This window comes from Sebastes umbrosus, chromosome 23, assembly GCF_015220745.1.
Source record: "Sebastes umbrosus isolate fSebUmb1 chromosome 23, fSebUmb1.pri, whole genome shotgun sequence".
In the NCBI taxonomy this organism is placed as follows: Eukaryota; Metazoa; Chordata; class Actinopteri; order Perciformes; family Sebastidae; genus Sebastes; species Sebastes umbrosus.
The window spans coordinates 18,387,436-18,413,711 of NC_051291.1; the positions used below are offsets into that span (position 1 = coordinate 18,387,436).

General features: G+C 39.9%; 2 protein-coding genes across 3 annotated transcripts in view; one reads left to right on the top strand and one right to left on the bottom strand.

Moving 5' to 3' along the window:
- LOC119482849 (aldo-keto reductase family 1 member B1-like) overlaps window positions 1-26,276 on the bottom strand; it is a 145,324-nt gene that overhangs the window by 19,966 nt on the left and 99,082 nt on the right. The window contains exon 4 of the mRNA XM_037760742.1: window positions 3,080-3,206. The gene's annotated coding sequence lies outside the window, so the exon portion shown is untranslated. The remainder of the gene's footprint in view (window positions 1-3,079; window positions 3,207-26,276) is intronic.
- tfec (transcription factor EC) overlaps window positions 1-26,276 on the top strand; it is a 52,909-nt gene that overhangs the window by 5,842 nt on the left and 20,791 nt on the right. For both annotated transcript variants that reach the window (XM_037760732.1, XM_037760733.1), the window contains exon 2: window positions 6,053-6,290. In XM_037760732.1, coding sequence (XP_037616660.1) covers window positions 6,069-6,290 — 222 coding nt within the window. In that variant the 5' untranslated portion in view covers window positions 6,053-6,068. The remainder of the gene's footprint in view (window positions 1-6,052; window positions 6,291-26,276) is intronic.

A 26,276-nucleotide genomic window follows, 5' to 3' on the forward strand; every position in this document is an offset into this window, starting at 1 on the left:
AAGCAAATAATGCCACCCAATATTAGAGGAGGTAAATTAGATTAGGCTTGTATCAACAAAAATGCCAGCTGTCTTCAATAGCAAATACTGTTACCAAGTAAACATAAAGCAGGTTAAACCGATCTCGCGACAACCAGCATCGGAACCCATCGGCTATAGGTCTGACGATGGATAAGCCTCTGGGGGCACGGGGCTATATTCATGTGCTTCCGGTGTAGCCAGCGGATATCTGTGCACTGCTCATTGTTTACAGTCCGACTTACCAACTTGAGATGCGAGAATGGAGTTGAGAACACATGTACGACTGGATTGTTTCACAAGTAGCCAGTTTACAAGCTAATTTTAAACCAATGAAAAGCTAAATCATAGTCAGACGATAACGGGTGTTCCCAGATTGCATATTGGCCAATGCTTTCCGCCTCTTTTGCTCTCCACACGGACTATTTACCTGCATTCAACCAAAGCCCACTCAAACGTGACTGGTCAATACTACTCGGACTACGACTACAGAGCGCTTCCGATGCCAAAATCTTGTCCCGTTGCCTACAGATTCCACATTTGAATGTAGAATCTGTTTACAGAGATTACTCGACCACAGACTTCAGTCTTAGTGGTTTTGCTGAAGATAATAAGCATACCATAGCTACATGATCTGAGTTTTTGTTCACTGTAGTGAAGTCCAGCTGCTGAAAACACCTGCTTAGTCAGGAGGAACAGATGACTCAGGGATGCACAAATACTGACACAAACACTTCACCAGCCCACAGCATTTCACTTCCTGATTTACCCTCAAAGAACGTGGCCTAGAAAGTTCATGAGTATTGTTTTGATGTTGAGGGAAAGTACTGCTTATCCCAAGAGTGTTGTGATTGAACAGCTGCTGGTAGCTACAGTAGTTCTGTTGAAGCTGGTGGTTTTGGCGTTAGCATGAACCTCTGGATAACTAACTAAACCGGACAGCCACTAGACAACAACTTGGTGGGATTTTCAAAGTATTATCTTGCAGAAGTCATCGTCAGGGAAACACTTTGGGAAATTATCTACCTCTCATTACTGCCACAGTGAGCCCAGTATGGTGTGATCATTTTCATCCATATCCAGTGTGTGAATCTGCAACTCCATTTCATTAAATGAGAAAGTTCCTCATCTTCTACATTGTTGGTTAATACGGGCATACTATATTCTAAATGATTAAATTATTAATGGTGATTAAGTATTTTTTTTACTATAACATGTCACCCTTCTAGATAGAGTTCTGTCACTGATGACAAATAAACAAGTCAGATCACAGAGGCTGTGAAGCAGCAGGCCCGCAGCCCCGTTTCCTGTTGTCTTCCAAAGGCTCCGAGCCTTTTTTGTATATTATCTGGCCCATCTTCAGAGCAGCAGGAGGCCTTTAGTTCTACTGTCGGTTCTCAGTTGGACTAAAAGCAAGTCAAACGGGCTCAAATAAGGGTAACGCTTGTTGAACGAGGTGGTGGTATCATGAGTTCAGGACATCACAGTCGCACTGTTTATAGCGTTACGTGGCCATTCAACACACAATCAACAATGGGGGTAAGCTAATTGAGATGGAGGAGAGGACACCTGAGACACTGAGGGACAGTTTCCTGCTCAGGATTTACACTAAACCAGATGATCCAGAATAGTTAATTGTCCTAAAAAGTGCCTTTCTGAAACACATCCTAAATTTGGACTTCTTGACTTTGGAATTAACCCACTAAATTAAATGAGATTACCTACAACAAGACACAAATTCCACTAATACATTATAATTATTATTCATTTTTTTAGCCAGAAAAAGGATTTGTATTCGCCGAATGACAATTGTAAGGCAGCTGCCTCTTCCAACGCTGCCAACAGTGGATTAACATTCCTCACTTATAACACTTTCACACACAAACTGCGTGTATGACGTGAGATAATGAACACAAAGGGAGTGTGTTGGTTTTGGGTGAATACGTTTGTGGCTGTACTCAAGTAAACGAAGGTAAGCTGCAGCGTTTTACGATGGATGATGTGGTTAAACCTAAAGTTATTATAAAAACCTTCATACCAAAGGTCACACAAATCTTAAACCAAGGTTGGGAAACATTTTTTAAAAGATTTTAGTCAAGCAATAAGCCATATGTAAATCCATTTTCTTGCCTCTTCTGAGAAAGTGGTCTTATCCCTATCAAAGTCCCGTGTACCCAAGATGCTCTGTGTCTCTGGAAAATGAGAAAACGTCATTTGAATTTGGGAAACTGGCATTAAAATTACAGCAAAAAACTGTATTCAGCAATAATCCCATTCTACTTTCAGCCACTGCAATAAGACAAAATAATTCTTAAGTCAATGGTTCAGTTCAGAATGGGCTGCCATATTCAAATGTATGAAATTCAAATATCCTCCCTGCAGGTACGTATTTCATCTGACCCTGAGCCATTTGACCTGAAATACACTTTGTATGGGTTTGCGTTGGAGCAGGAGTAACAGGGTGACAAAAGCCTATAGCTGAGTGGCATTCCCATACCCATAAAACACTCTTCGCGTGTTAAGCCAGTTAATTGTTATTTAAGAAAGATGCCTTGCTCATGGGCTAACAGAGAAGCTCACAAAACCCCAGACAAAGACTCGGGCTAAACCCACACAAACAAACCACTTGTTCCAAATGAACCATTGTTGGAGGAATGCAGCTAGGTGGACAAAACCCTTTCTCTACATTTACAAGAACCTGTTTTCTCATGCCCACGTCATCTACACATTTTTTACGCAGTGCCAAGAACTTGCTTGGCAAAAGGTATTCTACAATGTTGGCGACAGAATAAAGGCAATTAAACACAGTTTGCACTGCGCTCGGACAGCCAGGCAGCCGTGTGCCTCGCCAATTAACCCTCCCACATAAGGGGAGGGAATGGAGAAAGAGGAGAATCTAGAGATTATAATCACACACATCTTCTTTGTGTTCAATCAGTTCTGCATTGTAGCAAACGTACGAGTCCTCCTATTTTGCATGTATTCTCCATTAGTGCTCCGGTGCCAGTGACAGCTAATTTGCACTCAAATATTGTAATTTAGATATGAAGTACTTACTTACTTTCGTACTTGCGCCCTCGGCTCCCCCTGGGACCGTCGGCTATTGACTGTTCTCCCGCCGTCTTAACCACTTCTGGGGCAAGTTTCTGCAGCGCGTTCCAGCTGTGGCCCATCACCTTTATTTCAGCCTTCAAACAAAGAAATTAAGTGGTACGTTTTAATTTGTATCATGGCACCAGTGATGCTCAATGCTAGACCTTTTAGAGGCTAGAAGAAAAGAAGTGAAAGAAAGTCTGAATTTTTCCAGTTAATTAAAAAGCACCAAGCAAAGCACTGAATGTGATACGTGCAATACATCTGTATCTATTTTTCATTTTTATTGTAGCGGGGCAGTTACGCATAATATTTGGGCATTTGCGATAAAAGCAACATATTTGGCACAGACGTAGGTTTATATGTTATGAAAAGATATAGATATCGGGGCGCTGCAAATTTTGCCCCTGAGGCAGCCATTTTTCGAAATTGCCACCAAATAGGCACTTTATTTTGACTTGATTTGATTATTATTGTGTCATGCATAAATAATATGCCCACAAGACACAATTATTTAGAAAATAAAGAAAAGACAAAGGCAGAAACCAGAGTAGCAATACAAAGTGCAAATAATACTAAATAAATAAACCATCCTGACATTTTTCCAAGCTTGAGAGATAAAAGTAGCTGACCATTCCATTTTGTCATCATCAGAGCATCAAAAACATTTCTGGATTTTGAACAGACATTTCATTTAAAATAGAAGTTCTTAACTCGTCATAGTTTGGTCAATACAAAAGAAAATGTGATTCATTTTCAACTTTCCCAACTCGCATACTTCACACAACCTGTTGTCCTCCTGGATGGTTTTAAATCTACCGACTTCAAGGGCCAGAGGAATGATTCCTGTTCTTAACTGTGCAACTAAAGACCTTTAACTCCTTCATAAGTTTGCTATAACCTAAGATCCAGTGCCATAATTGTGCTTGACTTGTGTTTATGTTTGTAATTTTGGTTTTAACAATATGTCTTTCAACCATTTTTCTTCAATCCTAGCAAGTAACTTTCTTCTAATTGTGTTCATGCTGCATGATAAATTATGACTATACATACAATATATTCCCTGTGTTGCAGAAAACTGATTTTATGACTCTTGATGATTTCCAAGGTGTGTTCAAGCTGATCAAGCTCTTATTTTTAAGGGTGCTTTTAAAAAGCCTCTAACCTGAGAAAAACGCAACTACAAAATAAAAGGAGCCTGGTCACTTCAGGGTCAAACTTCACCCCTTGCCTTCATGATAGAATGACAACCTATACAACAGCAAGATCTTCAGCTTTCCATCGGTGCATTTCACTTTTTATTAGCAGTACAATTGACAGAGATCTCACTGGATAAAGTTGTGGGTCGCCAGTAACCTCTAATCACAGTGATATACACTATGGTAGAACTTTGGGTTGTATCACTAACTAGCCGTGATATATGCCCAACTAAAGCTGAAAATCTTAATCAATTGCTCCCGTGAGCGGATTACGGTTTGTTATGCTTTTTGGCTCTCTCCATTCACTCCTGTTGCTAGCAACAGGTCTCTAAATCACACTTTTCAAAGCGCCTAAGCCAAATGAACAGAAAAAAACTATGCTGCTACATTTTGGTGTCATTTACGGGCACACTGCTCTCCAAATTTTACCACTAGGTCTCGCACTTGACCCAGCAGCTGCAGCTCGGTCGAGCAGCTTATCACTAAAATGAGAATATCTGGTCCACAGGACTCAAACGCTTTGCTTTCCATGCGCTAAGGTGACTGATATCATGGAAGATTCCCAACATCGTAGCCAAGTACCCCCCCCTCGCTCGGGACATTATCGCCCATGTCGACTCCAACGATATTCCAAGCCGGAGCTCGATAATACTAAAACCTCAGTAATCTCCTTGACTCCCTCATGGACATGAATCATTTTATCTATTTCTTCTTATCAAAGAGTTGAGCCTCTTTTTCCCACAATTGTATTGACAAAACATTCCCGTCACAAGAAAACTACTAATTTGATAAATAAATTCTGTTTTGTAACAAAGATAATTCATCTGAATGGGTAATATTATTGGCAATTCATACAAATGATTTGGCAGCAATGTTTTTCCATGAAATTGGCTTTTGATTATACATCAACTGATTCTGGTTAAGCCACAGCCTCCAAGAAGCTTTGATCCGGGGTGTGCTGTCTGTTGTTACTCCAGCCACACGAACAGCCAATTGGATGATGGGAATACTAACATTTTATAGAATTAAATACAATGAGGGGTCATTTATTCATTTCACAAATAAATCCCAGGAAAAATACTAATGTCACTGGAGTGAATAGATTTGAGAGAAAAGGAAATTGCATTATTTCCAGAACATTGAAATAGCTGAAAGGAAAAATGTTTTCAGAAATGAAATTCTCAAAACTGATAGCAGACATTAAGGCTCGCAGGCAGGATGTTTAAAAAAAGATGCTTAAGCCAATATAGTTACTGTACTCCTTTGGGAATCTACTGATGTTAAATAAGTCAGTTGAAGGCAAGTAAAGGATTCTGCTATGGCTACAGAGAACATACAGTAAGTACATAGTGTGGACATGACAGACATCCAACCCTGTGACTAATATGTGCGGGGTTGAAAATCGGTGTTCCTTTAATGATTTATAAGAAACTGTCCAGTGTTTAAGATTAGCAACCAGTAAAACTATATGCATCACAACCATTGTAATCAGCTCCAATGTACAGCTGTCTACAGTAACTGGTGGAACACAGTTTTTTTACTCATGAACATAAACGAGTGTAAACCGGCAAATGCAAGTACACATGCAAACCACATCCACCAGTGCATCTCCCTTCTGCCCTCTCGTTTCCCTCTCCTTAACAAGATATTCACTGAATAAATCATGATTTAATAAGGATAATATAACAATTGCATTACATCATTTGCTGACTAACTGTTATGTCCTTTGTTTTTGTTGCCAGTTTCGCATTGTCAGAAATGTTCCAGTCGTACTACGGCCCAGACAACCAGTGGGTGATTAGTCCGACTGATGACGGACAGGGGTTTTACGATTCTGGCCAACATCCACATAGCTGGCCTCAGGTCTGCCCCCCTCGGCCCAGCGGCACCGTTCATCACTCCCGATCTCAGAGTGCCTATGGTGGAGCCTACACGACAGCACCAATCCCTGTTTGGTGCCAATCCCAAAACACATGGAAGGTAGGTAGCCAGAATGATATGGTAACACTGGATAAATGAGAATCAAAGCATTCATGACTCAGTTATGTATCAACAAGAGTCTACAGCCATGCCAGCAGCTTGGTGAGGTTGTACTTTTGTACAGAAGTGCTTTGAACTAAATGCTAATGTCAGCATGCAAACATGCTCACAATAACATTGTTGACATGTAGTCAGAGGGCAACCCGGGTCTGAAAAGTGAAGCCAATGCGGAAGTGCCTTAAACTTGCATTATCTCTAATAGCCAGCAGGGGGCGACTCCTCTGGTTGCTAAAAGAAGTCTGATTGTATAGAAGTCTATGAGAAAATGAGCCTACTTCTAACTTGATTTATTACCTCAGTAAACATTGTAAACATGAGTTTATGGTCTCAATCGCTAGTTTCAAGTCTTCTTCAATACAGCATGATGGGCCGGGCTACGTTGTGATTGACATGTCGCTACCACGGCGTTGTCCGGTCTGAGAGTTGTCCGTGTTCTCGTCTTACAACATTAACCCTTTCACAGTGTGTTTTCAGTTCATGAAAGTTAATTATAACATTTTGCTCACCTAAAAAAGTCTTATTCAGCGTTCGGTTGTACTTAGTTCCATCCTCTCGTGTCACTTCTGGTTGCAAAAAAAACAAGATGGCGATGGCCAAAGTGCCGAACTCGAGGCTTCGAAATGGCAGTCCACAAACCAATGGGGTGACGTCACGGCGACTACGTCCACTTCTTGAATACAGTCTATGCATGTAATGTTTACTGTGTTCAACATCTTAGTTTAGCGTGTTAGCATGATAACATTTGCTAATTAGCACTAAACAGAAAATACAGCTGTTATGCTGCTGACAATGTCATCAGTTCTGCAGGTATTTGGTCATAAACCAAACAAACCAAAAGATAACCCAAAAATTTTAAATTTCGACGTGACGATAGCCCTAGATGAAACGTTAAGACAACACCAGTTTAGTGTTAGTCGACAAAACGTCCATTTCAGACCCTTACTAATTATATATATACATATATATAATGTGACACATTTTCATTTGTGTTTTATTCACATATCCAAGTCTTAAAAAAATACTGTATAATTTGGCTTTGTTTTTTTATGTGCATTACTCTCCATTTGTTCTTTTCAATCTCTTTACATTACATTGCATTTATATGGTAAGAACTGTGATCACAATGCTAACAACTACTTTAGTTTAAAAGATCCACCCCACCATCAATGTGAGTTTTTCCTTAACCACACGCCTCCCCTAATGGCCCATATATCACCGCAGGTATATAATTACTGAACCGTCAGGTTAAACAAATGTCACGCGTATAATTACGGAGCTCCATCAAATGCATCAGCTGTCATAAATGTGAAACCCAGCCAGGTCGGAAACACAGCGGGCCTCCGCTGGTGAACTTCCTCCTCCTGCCTGCTGCACGTAAACAACATCAATGACACATTGTTGTCTACTCATCACAGCCTGTTAGAGGCCTTTGAGTGAAAAGGTTAATGAACTGTTACAGTGTAGAAAGGCTACCTATGTTATTGATATGAATCTCCTCAAATGCTACTTTCAGTGGCGATACATTTGTGTGTAACTGTCTTGCCGCTGATACATACGAGCCTGATTGTGACTATATTGCTGTTGTTCACACACATCAGGAACCATTTGAATGAACTCTGTGTTTTAGGGGGCATTTCTTTGGAATTCAGTCTCTGGGGATTGCAGCACCATTGTCCAGGCAACTGAAAACCCCACACAATGTGCTGACAGATCACCGAGCCATAACCGGCTACTGCAATTACTGTATGCCATTCGATGCATGCGCGCTGTGTGTGTATTCATGTGCTCCTGCCTGCATATATGTGCATTTCTTTTTTAGATTGCACGGAGATTGCAGACCTCATTTGGGACTTAAAAATCGGATGTATTTTCCTGCTTTGCTTTGATGCAAAAGTGAGACCTGAATTTTGGATGTTTGGGATACGTCGGGGCTGTTGTGAAAGGAGCCAAATGACTCCCGGGTCGGCCGTAGTTGTCTCTTAGGCTTTAGGGAGGGAATTCCTGGAAGGGAGATATGAATCAGACTATCAGAGGAGGAGGAACCGAAAACATCCCTACATTAGATGGATGACTGATAGACTTCAAAGCGCTGTTGCAGTATGTTTTCTCTCTTCCGTAGGAGGCCTTTCATGTGCTAAAGTTGCTCTGGTGTGTGGTGTGTGGTGTGTGTGTTTGTGGGCATGAGGAAATGTGTGTGTCGGTGTTTGTGAGTCGACACTGGCCTCGAGGTACAGTACGAGCTGCCCCCTTCAATGCCTGAGAAAGAGAGTTAAAGGTAGATGCAGGTGCAGGTGGAGGCCAAATAAAAAAGAACACAAATGCCTGCATGATGCCAACATGTTTTTCACATTTCAGTCTGGAAATACCAGGTACTTCCCAGGCAACAAATGGCAAACATTAAACCACTTATGTTCTATTAACTTCCTGAAAATTCATCTTTAGTTCATATTTGACCAAATATTTCCTGTTTACAAATAATCCCTGATGCACGCACAGCAGGGAGATGGTGGAAAACATGTTGCAACAATGCCATGATTGGTTGATTATAGACATTTTCAGTTTTTAAAACATGAAAGAACTTGTTGGGAACAGGTCAAAATACAGTTTAAAGGTGCTAAATGCAATATTGGGAGCATTTCTAATGCCTCCGCACAGCTCTCAACATGTTGACAGCTGAGCTGGTGGCTCGTAGCTGTCGATGCTGACACCGCTAACGGTGAAAACAAAGGCAACAGTGCTGATAGAGCTAACAGTGTTAACCTGAGGGGGAACCGGAGGATGGGTGCTATACGCTTCTGCGATGGCGCCGTCTGTCGGGACGCATTATTAACTGTAACCGCCTTATGAGAGAAGTGGCTGTGAGCTAGCCAGTGGGGCACGCTCACATGCATAAACATGCACTAAAAGCATACACGGAGAAGCTCAGGTTACCACACAGATGGGGGAGAGTGACTTCATTCTCTGCTCAGGTAGACATTACTCCTCTATATCTTTACATAGCAAATAGTTGTTTGCTGCTATATTAATGCTCTGGATATTGTATAAAGAACCATTAAAAGGTACATTTATATGCAGCACTTGTCCTTGCATTTTCAAAACTTTTTACCACGCGCCCGACAGCTCAGTGTAACTAAAATGACACATGGAATTCCAGGGAGAACGTCAGCTATAGTAGCAATGATAATGCGACCCGAGACCATACACAGTTAGCTCTATAGGTAGTGAGAAATTAACTGCGAGTGTCCCAAAACATCAATCAGCAGCAGAGATTAAAAGCACGGATAATATATTAATGTCAGCATGTATGACAAATTCTGCTATTTCCTCAAAATAAAGTGTACCAGATGCTAAATATATGCCAGATGTATTCCAATTGTGCAAAAGCTGCAAATGATGACTGCAGTGTAAACAGGCAAAATTTATACCAAACAGGATTACAATCCTGACTCAATACTGGATTTAATAAGTATTATTTATCAGCCACACAGGAACATGAAACAAGATTATTTGGATCTGAAACATTGTAAATATTATAACATGATGCCTAAGCCTGATAGCATTGCTTGGAAATCCTAAAGTATTCTGAGTCTACTGTATTAAATCACACAAACACGGTGGTGTTAAGCCGGCAGTATGTTCCAAAATCAAATCTGCTGCGTTCTGAAACTGCTGTCACATACATACAGCATTGCGAGAAACACTACAACTCAAGGCTTGTTCGTCTAATATCCATGACAGAGCCAGTGAGTCACGGTGGAAGCAGACACATAGCTTTAGTGTGTTGTTGGGTGGTGAATGAATTGAAAAAATCCAGCTGGCCTGCTTGTACACACTGTGGCAATCAAAGACAAATGCAGAGGGCCGTTTGTACATTTTGTCTGTGCAAATACACTCACACAACAGAACATCAAGAGAGGAGAAGAAATACAAGGAATGCGTGAGGCAGGGAGGGAGCACGGAGGAAGAGGAGGGTGTCAGGGCAGCAGGGACACTCGCAGGCCAAAGCATGGGATTGGTTTGGACCACCCATCTGGACTGGCTGAGCGCCTGGGTTTGGCTGGACTGCTGTTTGCCCGCTGGACTGGATGCACGGATGAATGAATGGAGGGAGAGAGACAGACGGATGTCCCGAGTAATGATTCAGATAGATGGAACTATAGTGCTGGAAACATAAAATATGTCAATGGAAAACACACATGCTATCACCAGCAACCGCACGCAATTACGGCTCATACCGTTTACGCTATATCAGTTCAGCAAGGTTCAGTTCATCTTCATATCAGATCAATGACCCCGAAATCCAGGGAAGTCATAGCAGAGACTCCCTTATATAATATATAAATTCAAAATTAAATTAATTAGATAATATATTACACATATTGAATAATAATTAAATTAACTAAAAACTTGATTCAATTAACGAAAAAGTTATTAGAGACCATCTTGCAGAGGGTTCACACCAGCCACGATGCCAAATCGGGCCGGGTGTAAAGTGGAGGGCCAATGGCCGCTTCCGTACTTCCTACCTCCTTACCTCAGGCGCCCTTGCTCGGACCACACCCAACTTCGAACTCAACCTTCATTTTGATCTCAACTACACTCCCGTAAAGTTTCATGACTGCATCTTGCACGGTTGCGACGCTATCGCGGTGCCAAAATCTGTCATCGGACAGAACTAGAATTACCACCTTGCGGTTGCATGCCTCCGCCAAACAGTCAAGTTGAAGTCAAAGTTGGAGTTACGGCCAAAAACGTGCTTTATGGGGTCACAGTGACCTTGACCTTTGACCACCACCAAAATCCAATCAGTTCATGTGGATGCCTGTGCCAGATGTAATTCAATTCCCTCCACGTGTTCTTGAGAGAACGCTTTCACAAGAATGGGATGGACGTGAGTTCACGGTGACCTTGACCTCTGACCACCCAAATCTAATCAGTTCATCAGTCCAAGTGGACGTTTGTGCCGCAAGACTGGGATGGACAGACGGGCGGACAACCCAAAAACATAATGCCTCCGGTGCTGATACAGTAGGTGTCTTCAGGACCACATTTTGCCATGATGACACACACACAGACTCACAAGGTGAAAACTATACCAGCGTCACTGTTGCGGCTAGTAAAAATAATGATGCAATTTTCCTTTTTACATATTTTTTGTATATGCCTACTGTATCTATACAATCCATTTCCAGTTTACGATGTGACCATGAACCTCTCATTCATCAGCACAGCAGTCACACAGTTGGCAGAGTGAGAAGTTAGATTTGCTAATTAGCTCTGTCTAAAAACATGCTAATTATTTAATACCAGCTTTAGACTGCTCTTAACCTGTTTTTCTGACCCTCTCTGCATGCTCAACTAACAGTCTGATTTACACACCATACTGTAAATGAAATTAGCTAATCAAATGAAGCCTCGGACTTAAATTGTGTCTTCTATGTGACCTGAGAAAGTCATCCCTAAAGGGACAACAGTCTCACTTGTTTGTCTTCAGCTCACCCCTACACAACCACAACTATACATAGGTAATGTACTGTAGTTAAGAAGCTAATAAAGAAAGCTTTTTTTTTAAGTTGTTGACATGGAACGGTCATTAGCCTGTAAAGGAAACACTATTTTCTTTTTTATACTCACTGATAGCTCAGAAGCACCGTAGTGCTCTAGCATCTATGTTTCTTATTTTAGATCAGCGACAATGAATATATCACTTTAGACACAGTTACAACCACTTTCTAATGTTGCCTATGATGGAAATTTCATGATTTTTTAACACGACGGTGATGAAATTGCTCTTTTGGAGAGATTTTCCACAGAGGTCTTTCCCCCTGACCCCTTCTGATACGGCAGGGTTATCTAAGACGCTAATCGTACACACACACTGCCACCCCTCCACCTTAACCCTTGACATCCTCATACGCCGATTGTTCTGACAACAGCGGAGATCAGGCCATTAGGCTGTCCTGATAATTGACACGCGGAACCAAAACACAGGCCACTTCTGGATAAAACATATCATAATCCCTCAAGGTGGGGCGGCGGGGGGTTTCAAGGCCACCAAGATAGCTATTCACAGCATCCAGAGACATGGTGGGGACCTCCGGGAAAGACATTGTGAGGTGTTGGTATGAGACTTGGTATGACACTCCTGGGAAGAATGGTGATTAGTAACGAAGAGGATTGACTACACTCGAACATACACATGGCTAATGCTACTAATGGTAGTCAGCAAGTAAAGATGTTGTAGTTTAGGAACGAGTTTGGTCTAGTTGCCATTGGAATTATACGTTTGCGAAGACATAAACATCTCGTCTGATTTACGCGATGATGGATCAATTCGCAAACAACACATTGTTGTGGCCAACCTGATTGGTTGATCCAACTTCCTGTGTTCAAAAACAGCCATGTGAACGCCTTTGATTAACACCTGCGCAGAGGTTGATGATGATAGGAAGATGACAAAGCCTATTTAAATAAAAATACATTTCTCTCTTGTCTTTAGCATATAAACATTACGTATGCAACGTTTTTAACACCTTTTAAAGGAAGCGCGACGCTGACTGGATACAATTTTCTATTAACATAATGAGGAAATGTTTTTAATTAACATATCTGCCAAGTCCAATGGGCAACCTCCGGGTATGAAAAGTGAAGCCAATATGGAAGTGCCTTAAATTTGCATCCTTTCTAATGGCCAGCAGGGGGCGACTCCTCTGGTTGCAAAAATAAGTCTGATTATATAGAAGTCTATGAGAAAATGAGCCTACTACTACTACTAAAGTCAAATAGACCATAAAGCAGGGGATGCTTTGGGGCGTGGCTACCTTGGGATTGACAGGTCGCTACCACATCAATCTGTCTGGGAGTTGTCCGTGTTTTTGTCTTACAACTTTTACCTTTTCACAGTGTGTTTTCAGTTCATGAAAGTTAATTGTAACATTTTGGTCGCCTAAAAAATGTCTTATTCAGCGTTTGGTTGTACTTAGCTTAACCCTCTCGTGTTACATCTGGTTGCAAAAAAACAAGATGGCAACGGCCAAAATGCAGAACTCGAGGTTTGAAAATGGCAGTCCACAAACCAATGTCACGGTGACGACGTCCACTTCTTATATACAGTTTATAGCCAAGTCGTAGAAATGTAGATACTGAATGTATCAGTAAAATGTAGACCGACAGTGTATTTTATTTTGTTTTCTGATCTCAATATGTGCTTGTAACAACTTTATCATGTAACTTTTTTATGATTGTTGTTATGAATGTTTGCTTGCACATATTTGATTGGTAAATTCAATGCAAATGCAAAAGTTGAGCCAGGTTCAGATTTTTTTTTTGGCTGGAACCCTCTACATTGGCGACGTAGAGGGCCCATTGAAATGAATGAGGGGGCTGTGTTTCTTTATCTACATCTTTCCCTTTTGATTGGTAGAGATACAGTCAGTGAGGGCTAATGATTATTATCTGGACTGACCCCATCAGTGGATGGGAAATGTAGTTGTATAGTCTTGTCCTCAGGAGTGTGTCTTTGGCCCCTAATTGATTTGCGCAAGTTTAGATTGAAAATCGGATTGTATCTTCACCATTAGGGCTTCCAGAGTATGTAATTGATTGACGATGTTTTTAGTTCTTCACCTGCTTTCCTTGTGTTTTTTTTCTTTGCCTAAGCTAACTTAACTTTGATGGTTGATGTTCTATTTTTGTAAAACATCAACAAAAGGTCTGAGGAGACATCTAACAGGAAGTGAAAGAGCTGATGTTATCTGGGGGTTTTTAAGTCATAGAAGTGAGTCAACAGATTTGTTTTATTTATGATTCCTCAGAGCACTCTGATTGGATTATTGTTAGTTTAGCTTTTTCAACAAGAACTAAAGACATTTTAGCCTAGTTTTTGTCCGTTAAATATAGTCTAATTTTTATTGTGCATAGTGATGCTGAAATTATATACATTAATTACACTACAGCAAATTAGTGCTTTCTTAATACCTACATTAATTAGCATCCTCAGTATGTACTCTATGCACAATCATATTTAATCGATTAGTTGTTTGGTCTATAAAATGTCAGAAAATGGTGAAAGAATGTCCGTAAGTGTTTCCCAAAGCTCAAGATGACATCCTCAAATGTCTTGTTTTGTCCACAACTCAAAAATATTCAGTTTTCTGTCATAGAGGAGTAAAGAAATCAGAAAATATTCACATTTAAGAAGCTGTAATTTGAAAAATTTGACTTTTTTTTTTCTTAAAGAAAATTACTCAAGCTGATTAATTGATTATCAAAAGAGTTGGCGATTAATTTATTAGTTGATTAGTTTTGTATATGACAGTATAACCGCTTGTGTTATGAATCACAAGCTTATGTGGCATTCAAACCATTTCAGCTGAACAGGATGAGAAGGAAAGCCTCCGATCTATATGCATCGCGATTTGCAATTTATCAAATCCAAATCCAATATTGGATCCACTTGTCAAACCTGAATCCCTTATTGAATCTTTTACCTTTCAACATTTGCTAGTAACTAAAGATTAAACAATAAATTACCGCCTCGCAGTTGTATGCCTGCTATGCCAACAAGTGCAGTTTACATCCATGTCTGTCCAAAATGTCATCACTTCATCATTTTAACCTGTTAGATGTTTGTGTGAAATAGTCATAATTAGCATATGAATTCTTGAGTCATGGCCAAAACCGTGTTTTGTGAGGTCACAGTAACCTTGACCTTTGACCACTAAAATCTAATCAGGTCATCCTTCAGTCCAAGTCAACGTTTGTGCCAAATTTGAAGAAATTTGCTCCAGGCGAGATATCACGTTCATGAAAATAGGTCGGATGTACGGATGGATAACCTGAAAACATAATACATAATGAACATAACACTAATGTATTAAACTTCCAAAAATGTCACGACTGTGGTTACTAAAGTAGATTTAGTGCCACGGTCGACAACATGCTTTTTGGCTGTTGTAACTGCCTACTGTACGTTCAGCCTTTTGATTCACCACTGGGCCACACTTCCTCTGGCACTGATGCCATCATGGCTAAAACCCCATACAACCTAATACAGCCATTCATCCAAGCGTTCAACCCTGGGCATCTCAGGGGCCCCCTGCATACTACATCGCCTTTATAAGATTAATGCAATGGATGGAGCAGGTGTCTGCCAAAATTCCAGTCCTATTTAAACCTCAGGGCCCATACCAGCAACCTAATCCTATTAGGCCTAATTGAGTGAAGTCGACAGTCTTTTTCAGTTAAACTAAGTTCACGCACTAATAGGATTCAAAAGGGGGCAAAAAAAAAAAAAAGGTACAGAGTAGTATTGGTAGTGTGTGGCTGGGGAAGTGGACAGTGTGCGTCAGGGTGGCAGGGACTGTGTGTTGGGACCAGTAGGGGCTTCCCGCTGGGTTTGGGGATCTGTGCTTAAGGGAGAGGGCTGGAGGTCTCCCCGGAGGCTAGATAAGCTCAGAGGGGGGGGGGAACAAGAACAACATAATTGGTATTCGGGAACCCCCAGTGTGTTTGTGTGTGTGTGTATATCTGTGTGTTTATGATCCATGGATGAGGAAATCCAGTGTGTATCCTTGGATACTTGATGAAAAACGAAGTGAGTTAGAGAGGACGTGCTCTATGCATGGATACAGTCACAGTACTGTCATGTCGCAGTAAACAGTAATAGAACAAAGAGGAAATGAAATAAATGATGTGGTCTAAAAGCATTAGTGAAAATGATCAAACATTCTTGTGAACGTCAGCACGCACACAATGGATTTTATAAAGTCAAAATAGAGGGACGTATTATATCACACTCCATTAAGCAATTCACAAAAGTAATGTGATTTTCTTCATTGTCAAACAAGCACACAGAGCAAATCGATACCTCTCTTTCACTTTTGATAGGATACAAAAAAAAGACAAACCAGCACTTTCTGTCTTAATTACTTTCCCATTATTTATACTATAGAATACACACTTGAATCAAAAACTTCCTGGTAAGAAAGCGACCACAAGATACGATCTAACAGTGATTTGTCCTCAAGCCAAAAGACAGTAGGAAATAACAGCTTAAAAAAACACACCAAAAAACTTGTCACCTCATTGAATCCTTCTTGTTTTTGGCTTGTGGCTACTACATGATCTTATCAGGGCCCTTTGTTAACATCTCGCCCCCTTTGTCCCCCCGCTTTTTTCCTCTGAGGCAGACTGCAAAATCAGTTCTTCTCAAGAACAAAACTGAAACGAGACGAATATGTACCGTTTATACCTGAATTAAAAGCTCACATGTAGCGTATCCCACAGTAAAGATAAGTGCAATATATTCCTTAAAAATGCAGAAACAAAGTGATGCAGCCCTCCTTTCATCCTAGACTAAGTAATGCGTTTCCAATGGCCCGTTAAAACTGGCTCAGACTGTGAAATATCCAGAGGAACAAAGTCTTTTCAGCACTTATGGGAACTTCGTAAACAAGATCTCATTCAGTTTGTACAAACTTGTACAAAAATAAAAGTGTAAAAACTACAATTTGTGGTTTTATGGGCAGTTACAGTGTATGTGCAGGACTATTTCTAAACTACCCAGCTGCTGGCTTTATATTTAGTATACAGACGTTAAAGTGGTATCAACCTACTCATCTAACTCTCGTCAAGAACGTGCATAAACTTATTTCCCGACATATGAAATTTTCCTTTCACCCATGCAAGACTATAAAAAGTTATACTACGCTCTTACTGTATTATAGCTTGTAATGAGTCAATACATTCAAATGAGGCTGCTTTAATGGTTTTAGTAGCTTCATAACAATGCGTGAGATGAGTGACGCTCAGCAGTCGTGATAGGCTTCACACACACACACACACACACGCACACACAGACACACAGACACGCACAGACAGCAAATTAAGGAGGTCAGAGTGGGACACAGTGTTTAGCCAGTGGCGTCAGTGACACAGACATGGCCTGAGGACATAACCTTTCAGGGCTGTCCACAGCCAGAGGTGCTACACGGGACTCCTCTTTGAAGAAAAACACATCCAAAAGGACTTGAGAGACAAAAGGTTAGCGTATAGGCTTTCACTGATCTTATGTTGCCTTCTTTCATGAAGGACAAATAAGCAATAAAAGGGGACTGAAGACACATCTAACAGGAAGTGAAAGAGCTGATGTTGTCTGGGGATTTTTTAGGTCATAGAAGTGAGTCAACAGATTTGTTTTATTTATGATTCCTCAGAGCGCTCTGATTGGATTATTTTTTTAGTTTAGCTTTGTCAACAAGAACTAAAGACATTTTAGTCTAGTGTTTGTCTGTAAAATAATAGTCAAATTTGTATTGTGCATTTTTAATTTTTTTTCTTTTTATTGGGGCTGTCAAAGTCAATGCATTAATAACGCAAATGTGTTTACTAATTTCACAAATGTATTTAACGAATTGACGCAACTTGCGATTTTTAGGGTTGAGGCGGGCTCAGTTTTAATGCTAGATTGAAGCATCATATGAAACTAGAAAAACCTAGGGAATCCATGGAACCATGTCATACTAGCTTGTCACAAAAGAGGTTAAATAACACTCCACACTTGCGCTACATTTTGGCGACGAAAAACTGGCATGGCCATTTTCAAAGGGGTCCCTTGACCTCTGACCTCAAGATATGTGAATGAAAATGGGTTCTATGGGTACCCACGAGTCTCCTCTTTACAGACATGCACTTTATGATAATCACATGCAGTTTGGGGCAAGTCATAGTCAAGTCAGCACACTGACACGCTGACAGCTGTTGTTGCCTGTTGGGCTGCAGTTTGCCATGTTATGATTTGAGCATATTTTTATGCTAAATGCAGTACCTGTGAGGGTTTCTGGACAATATCTGTCATTGTTATATGTTGTTAATGATTTCTAATTATAAATATATGCATATATTTGGATAAAGCAAGCATATTTGTCCACTCCCATGCTGATAAGAGTATTAAATACTTGATAAATCTCCCTTTAAGGTACATTTTGAACAGATGAAAAATATGTGATTAATTTACAATTAATCGCGATTAACTACAGACAATCATGGGATTAATCGACAGCCCTAATTTTTATGTCTTCTAACATTCTGAGGCTGTCATCTTTGATGGTTACCGGTGTTCTCGTCTGTTACGAGGTTAGCAGAAAAGGCACCGTTTCCTTGAATATACCTTGTGTTTACACAGTGCCCGGGGAGGATAGTGCTATCAGGCCCACACAATTTGCATCTGGCGCACATTTATCTTTAAAAATCTCAGAAATATTAAGGAAAACAGTAAAAAAAAAGGTCTCCAAAATATGGCCACATACTCCTAGCTTTACAGTAATTTACAGGTGAAAAATACAGTATACTAGACAGCGGGATGGGAGCCATATAGAGCATACATCTTTAGATTAAACACAAAAAATTAACTTTAATAAGTTACATGATATTAAAATTTTAAGTAATAGTCACTTTCTTGAATCACGGAAGGACAGCAGTGATACTTCAATTTCAGTCAAGGAAAAGACCCCTAAAATTGAACAATGTTTACACCAGAAACTATTAAAACTTTTAATAGTTAGTGCTTTCCCCCCATTTTTTTACAGTGTATTGTGCTGTGCAGTCTACCTCAAGAGACCTTTTCAAAACAATACATTTGTGATACAACTCTCCATAGTCATGGTTCAGATTAAAGGAATTATAGACTGCCTGACAGATAATTAAACCATTATACTGTTTGCTGTCTATTCTCCTAATCATGTTAAAGAGGGATTGCCTTCATAGACATTTCCTAATCTGATTACATCTGATATCACTTGTAGAACGGCTTTGCCTTTTGTTTCCTGTTTCTTTGTACCCGTGGAAATGTCAAAATGTTTTGTTTTTTTCTCTCCTCTGAGGCAGACTGCACACAACTAGTTACCCTGCACCTATTTCCATATTAAAAGAAATAAGATACGTGCAATATATTTCTTAAAAATGTACAGACAGCGATGCGACTCGCTATAGTTCATCTTCATCCTAAACTAATGCGTTTCCAATGGCCCGTTAAAAGCGGCTCAGACTGTGAAAAATCCAGAGGCACAAACTCTGTTCAGCACTTATGCGAACAAGACTGCATGCAGTTTGAAGTTGTGTTTTAAAAGGAGGGTTGTATTTCTGAAAGAATGTAAATACTACCTTTGCTGTGATTAGCAAAATAGTAGAGGGTGTAACCATCCATTCATGTTTTTTTCAAATATCAAACCTTTTTTGTCAAAGGTATAGTTCAACATTTTGGGACATACACTTATTTGCTTTCTTTTTGACAGTTAGATGAGGAGATTGATATACATATAAAATGTTCCTGTACACAGTTAACAAGCCGTACTTGATGAAAAATTGGCCGAAGAACACCCACGCAAGAGTTTAAAAAAGTTATCTTGTGTTTCAATACATTCAAATAAGGGTATTTTAATGACTTTAGTAGTTTCTTTAAAAGATGTAAGTGTGCTGAGTGAAATACAGGATGTCAAAGTGTAGAAGTGTTCAGTAAAATGGTAATTCATAACGTAAAGAAGAGGTCCGATGAGCTAGTTTAACCTGAGAAGACCTTAACTGTCCTGAGTCCACCTCAAACATCAAAGATAATCGCCGAAATACTACGTATTTATTTGTGTGTGAGTGTGTGAGTAAGAGAGAGAGAGAGAGTCCAGTGATGGAGACTGAACTATGAAAAGTCAGGAGGGAGGGGGAACAAGACACACAGCTTAGTACAATGATAGAACAGAGAGAGGGAGGGGGGGGGGGGAAATCAAAGAATTGGAATAATTGGCATAATTCAAGGTGACTGGGCACAGTCAGGGGGAGTGTCAGTGTTGGGCGAATCCTTTGCCATCCTCAAAGAGAGACGGTCTGCACAATTAGCCACGCGAACCCTGACCCCGCTCAGAATAATTAATGAATAACAGAGGGAATAAAGACAAAAAGGCGCAGAGCGGTCTGGTTGAGTGGCGAGCGAGGGTAATACATCAAAGAATGCCGTTAATTGGCCCTGTGGCTTTCATTCTTTGCCCTATTTCTTTCAATTCATTGACTCAAAATAATGGGTTCAGGTTCATTATCAACAGGTCGTAAGCCCTGGGAGTGCCAAAATTCAACAGGAGAGTCAGGGGTGTGTGTGTGTGAGTGAGTGTGTGTGTGTGTGTAATGCTTTGCCAGTGCATGTGTACAAAAATGTGTGTGTGTGTGTGTGTGTGTGATGGCTTAGCTTTTCGCCTGGCCCCCCCAAAGTCCTGACGACATCAATCCCACACAGGGTAGAGTTGTATAGTTTATGTTGAGAAGAGAGCAACAGGTCGCAATTGTTACCATTTTTTTTTTTAGTTGTGTAAGAGCAAACAAGTTCTGTTTTTATCCTGCGTGTTTGTGAATGCTACAAGTGACGTCACGATGCTGGAATATAACTGGTACGGACAGGTAAGTGAAGCTGACACACCTACTCCTGCAACGATGCTTTCAAGTGTAAATATCTGCTTATATACTATACCTGAGTGATGAGGCCTCCGAGTAGCTTCAGTCAAATAATAATAATAATAAATGGATAGATGACCACAACAAGGCAATGATAATCTATTCATTTTTTTCAAATACTGCAGATTTACAACTGTATTTCCTCGACTTCAAATCAAATTTCCGAACTCTACAGTATTTTCGTGTCATGTGCCTGTGTGTGTACGCTGTAAAAATATAGAGCATCCTTGTTTCCGACAGCTGTGAAAGGACTATGACAATTTTGTTAGATGTGAAATTAATATAAAAGGAGGCACCCATGTCAAAGTTTTGGTCTGAATTATGTGGATTAAAATGGCTTTAGACTCACTTAAAATAATTCAACCCTGTGAAGTCTCTGTTGGGATGTTCAAAGCACAGCACTGTACTAGAAATCTGACAGGAAGACACCGAGACTGATGACGCAAGAAGGAAAAAATGACCACTGTCTGAACAGGTACAGACTCGTGAAAATAAAGAAATAATAATAATAATAATAATGTGATAAAATTACATAAAAAATGTTTAACAGATGATTTTAAACAAAACATTTTTGCTTAAAAATGATGCTTTTTTTCTGCATCATTGTAAATTCATTAGGCGTATGTCGGATAACATTTCGTCGTTGTCCAGTAAAATAAAAACCTAAAATCTCCAAATTTGGTGACTAGGGAGTGTGAAATGTCTAATTTTGTATGTGACATCAACCAAGTGGATTATCCGGAAAACTCATCATCACACAGCTGAAAACTGGGCTGGTTTTCTTAGCTCATGAAGAGTTTTGGTCGTACATTGTTTCACAGGAGAGTGATGATCTGTGGAATTTCTTAAATTTATGGTAAAATGTTAAATAATGTATTAGACAAAAAAAAAAAAAAAACGACAAAAAAAAGTCAACTTTTCAAATCATACATTACTTTAAACTTTAAAGGAACAAACATTTCACTTCACTTCACTCTAAATGAAGCACATAGTAGAAAAGTCAACAGTATTTTCTTATAAGAGCACACACGGGATGCTACATATTCTGTCTTTTCCTTGGCTCTGGTAGAGTTCACATTTCCACACCTGTAGCCAGCATTCTCCTCTTCCTCTTTGTATTGACTATTAACCCATTTAATCCCACTACCAGATATGATACCAGGTAGTGGGACCAGGTGTTGTAGTTAGGGCTGCCAAAAATCAAAAATATTTCATCATGATTAATCGCATGATTATCCATAGCTAATCACAATTAATCGCAAATTCATCACACATTTTTTTTATCTGTTCAAAATGTACCTTAAAGGGAGATTTGTCAAGTATTTAATACTCTCATCAACATGGGAGCAAATATGCTTGCTTTATGCAAAAGTATGTATATATTTATTACTGGAAATCAATTACCAACACAAAACAATGACACATATTGTCCAGAAACCCTCACAGGACTGCATTTAGCATAAAAGATATGCTAAAATCATAACATGATAAACTGCAGCCCAACAGGCAACAACAGCTGTCAGTGTGTCAGTGTGCTGACTTGACTATGACTTGCCCCAAACTGCATGTGATTATCATAAAGTGGGCATGTCTGTAAAGAGGAGACTCGTGTGTACCCATAGAACCCATTTTCATTCACAGGTCAAAGGTCAAGGGACCCCACGCCCATATTTAGCGCAAGTTTGGAGCGTTATTTACCCTCCTTCGCAACAAGCTATATGACATGGCTGGTACCAAAACGTGCTATTATAACTTTTACAGCCCTAGTTGTAATGTTTCATTCTTATCCACCTTCTGTTTACTTCTCTCACCATTAGAGGGTCTGTTTAGTTCCTTGTCTGTGGCTCTCATTATTTCGTCCTTTCATTTAATAATAACTCTCAAAGGCTAAAAAAAAGTGCACTTTTGGGGTGGAAAACCCCGGGTCATGTGACATTACTCCAACTCACGCACAGAACCAGACACACCATGAAAGAGCGAGGGGGACAGGAGGGGTGGTTAACTCAATTACCGTAACTTTTTTCTGCTTGCGGCACGTGATTTTGTGAGAAATACCTCGCCGCCGCTTCTTACACACGCTGAAATATTTCAGCCATCCTCTTGGCCCCCGACCACAGCACAGTTTTTTTTTTCTCTCTACTAGTCTTTTTTTTTTTTTCACTGCCATACGAAAGGGTTCCCATACCTGGGTGAGCCATGTCAAGCAATTAATACCCTGAAATACGCCTTTTAAGTGAGTCTTTTGGTCTCTGGGGCTCCCCATTGTGATGAAACGACTGGTGTCGTCTCACGTTAGCCTCGCACAGGTGCCTTCTCTGCCTGCACATCAGATCATTAACATAACCAGAGATGGAGAGAGAGAGAGAGAGGCTGATGGAGATAAAGAGATAGACAGAGAGATAAGGCGCAGATAAGAGGGAGCGAGAGCACAGGAGAGAGCGTGGAAGAATAAATCAAGATATGCTTTGGTGGGACTTGCTTTAAGTCAGACTGCACTCGTGACTTCTGGATAGTTCAGAGTGCTAAAGACGCATGCAAACAATGACGGCGTTAATGTAGACTACTGCATTATACATTAAATGCAAGAAAAGTCTTGCATGGTGGTGCGTTCAAGGATGTTCTCAGATCAGTGACATTCAAAAGCTACAGTATGTTATGAGAAAATCACAGCCGGAAGACAAAAAAGATTTTTTTTTTGCATTAATGAATGTTGTTATGCAGATTTTTACAACCACATTACCCCATAAAGATAATAGAACTTTGACATAAATAGACAGATAATGAAGATAGATGTACTGTGTGATGGATTACCTATGTTAAGCTCAGTTTGTGTAAGATGATTTCTGTAACATGCTGTAATGAACTGAGACCAATGGCTGTTTAGAAGGTTGGAAATCGATCTAAAAACGTATGGTATGCTTCAGAAAAGCTGCGATGTGAAGCATATACAGTTTGTATGTAATGGGTTAAAACATGCACAGCCGCCAGCGAGTCCCTTTAATCCCTAATGCCTTTTACAAACTGTGCACATGCAGATCGCGCAGCTCAAATAAACCGAGATGAAAGTGATCAGACGGGATTATTAATTGCATAATTTACAACAAAGTTGCACGGTTATTTTTTGCTTCGCTGTCGAGATCTGTCATTGTGAAAACTTCACAGGGAGCGGGGGGAAAAAAAGAAGTAAAACGACATTCGTTTTAGTTCACGCATGCATTATCAACGCATAAGTGGGATGAATGCAACGCATGCTTGAGCACAGACACTGGTGGGAGCGGAGGAGAGTGAGCTGTGTGCACAGGGTTCAGTCAAAAAACATCGACGTTAGATCGATTTTAAAATATGCGTACTGAGGTAGGACGTGCAGTGAAACTTTTAATGCATATTATTGCATATTCCTTGATTCTGGATTTTTCAATGGAGGAGAAGGAGTAGATGTAATTTTAAGTACGTTTAACTGACCTTTTTTTGTCTCTTTGAAAAAAAAAAAAATCAGACATAAAATTACCCTGCTTCGGATAGTAATTTATGGGTGTGTCTTAAAACACGCCTGGAGGGGATCTTTTAAAGAGAAGCATAATCGGCATGTCATCAGTGGTGGAAGAAGTACTCAGAACTTTTACATAAGTGAAAGTACTAATACCAAAATGTAAGAATACTCTGTTACTAGTAAAAGTCCTGCATTTAAAGATTTACTTGAGTAAAAGTACAAAAGTATTAGCATCAAAATATACTTAAAGTACCAAAAGTAAAGGTACTCATTATGCAGAATGGTCCATTTATACTATTGGATTATAATTATTGACGCATCACTAATGTTGTAGCTGTTAAAGGTGGAGCTAGTTTTACCTTACTGCCAGGTAACAATATATAATAATTTATTAGTTGATCACTGTTTAATATTAGTTACATTTTGTATTAATCTGAGTCTGTAAAAAGTAACTCGTAACTAAAGCTGTCACCTGGTGGTGGAGTAAAAAGTATATCTGCCTCTGAAATGTAGTATTAAGAAGCATAAAATGGAAAATACTCAAGTAAAGTGCAAAAAAATTGTACTTAAGTACATTACTTGAGTAAATATACTTAGTTACATTCCACCACTGCATGTCATGTTGCTTTAAATGCATTATAAAAGTATAATCATCCACATATTTTTCTCACAATCCTAAACACTGAATGTTAAAAGGATTATGGTCATTTTTCTGACACTGAGGGAGGAGATAGGGGTGGATGGATGAGCATAGATGTACAAAGCACAGGGTTTTGACACCAGAGGGTTTGAGTCTTGAATCTCTAATACTGCTGCCAGAGAAGAACGTCGACATTGGACGTGAATCGTGGGGTGTGGAATCGTCCAAAATGGATGTATTTTCGTTCATATTCTGGGTGGGCATCCTACATGTTGTTGGTTAAGTTTAGGGGAAGACAGGGCTGCTAGTTGACTTACTGTGCACAAGTGTTGACTACAAGATGTAGACAATTTCCTTTTTTTTTTGCTTCGTCTTGGTTGTAGATTTAAACCATACACGCAAGCCCAATTCTGGGTTCAGGTCATTCAAGTCCCACGCGTAAAGCTTTCTGCAGGGACCTGTTGGTTGGCACAGCTGTTTAGTTTTGGTGAACCTTATTTGGTGAAAAGTAGCGGCTGGCATGGGCATCAAAGGAGGTGCATGGGTAGTCTACAACGGAGGAATTGTCAGTCACAGAAACACTGTAACACACTTTGAACTGGCAGCGACTAAATGATGGAGAAGCTAAATTGGACTCAGGCACAGCTAATTAGCCAATTTATCCGAGACTGGCAATTGGGGATGAGAGTGGGCGGCTGGCGGAGTAGCGTGATTCAATAAAGGAAACAGAAAATAAATAGAGAAATTCTGAACTAATTCATTTTGATAAGCCTATATTAACAAAAAGGAAAAAAAGGAGATTTATGTGCTCTTTACTACACTGGTTTTGGCAGGATGGAGATGCATTTTAGAGGTTAGGTGGAGATTTGTCCTCAGTAAAAGACTGCAAACTGCATTGTATTTAGAGTTGCATGTATTAATTTGGAGATTCAAGCTAATACATAAGAACTGTGATGACTGTCTGATCTCCTGGCCTTTACCTCTCACTTCCCTCACTTTCACTCTTGATCTTCCTCTCATGCATCTCTGGGATGAAGAGGCACTGGCACTCCTCCCTTCGTCACAGCAGCTTACTCATTCAAACGGCAGAAGAACAAAGATAGCCAAACAGAGCAAACAAACAGCTCTTTGTCCACAGCACTAACCATATATGACTAGTTCTGGTAAGGTCAAAGTTGATTTAATTTTCTGCTTAGTTCTCATTAAACAGCTATTGCATTACTTAATTTCCCACAATCAAGTTAACGGAGGAGGGGTAATCAATATCTCCACCAAAAAGCTTTTGAACAGTGGCTGGCATATT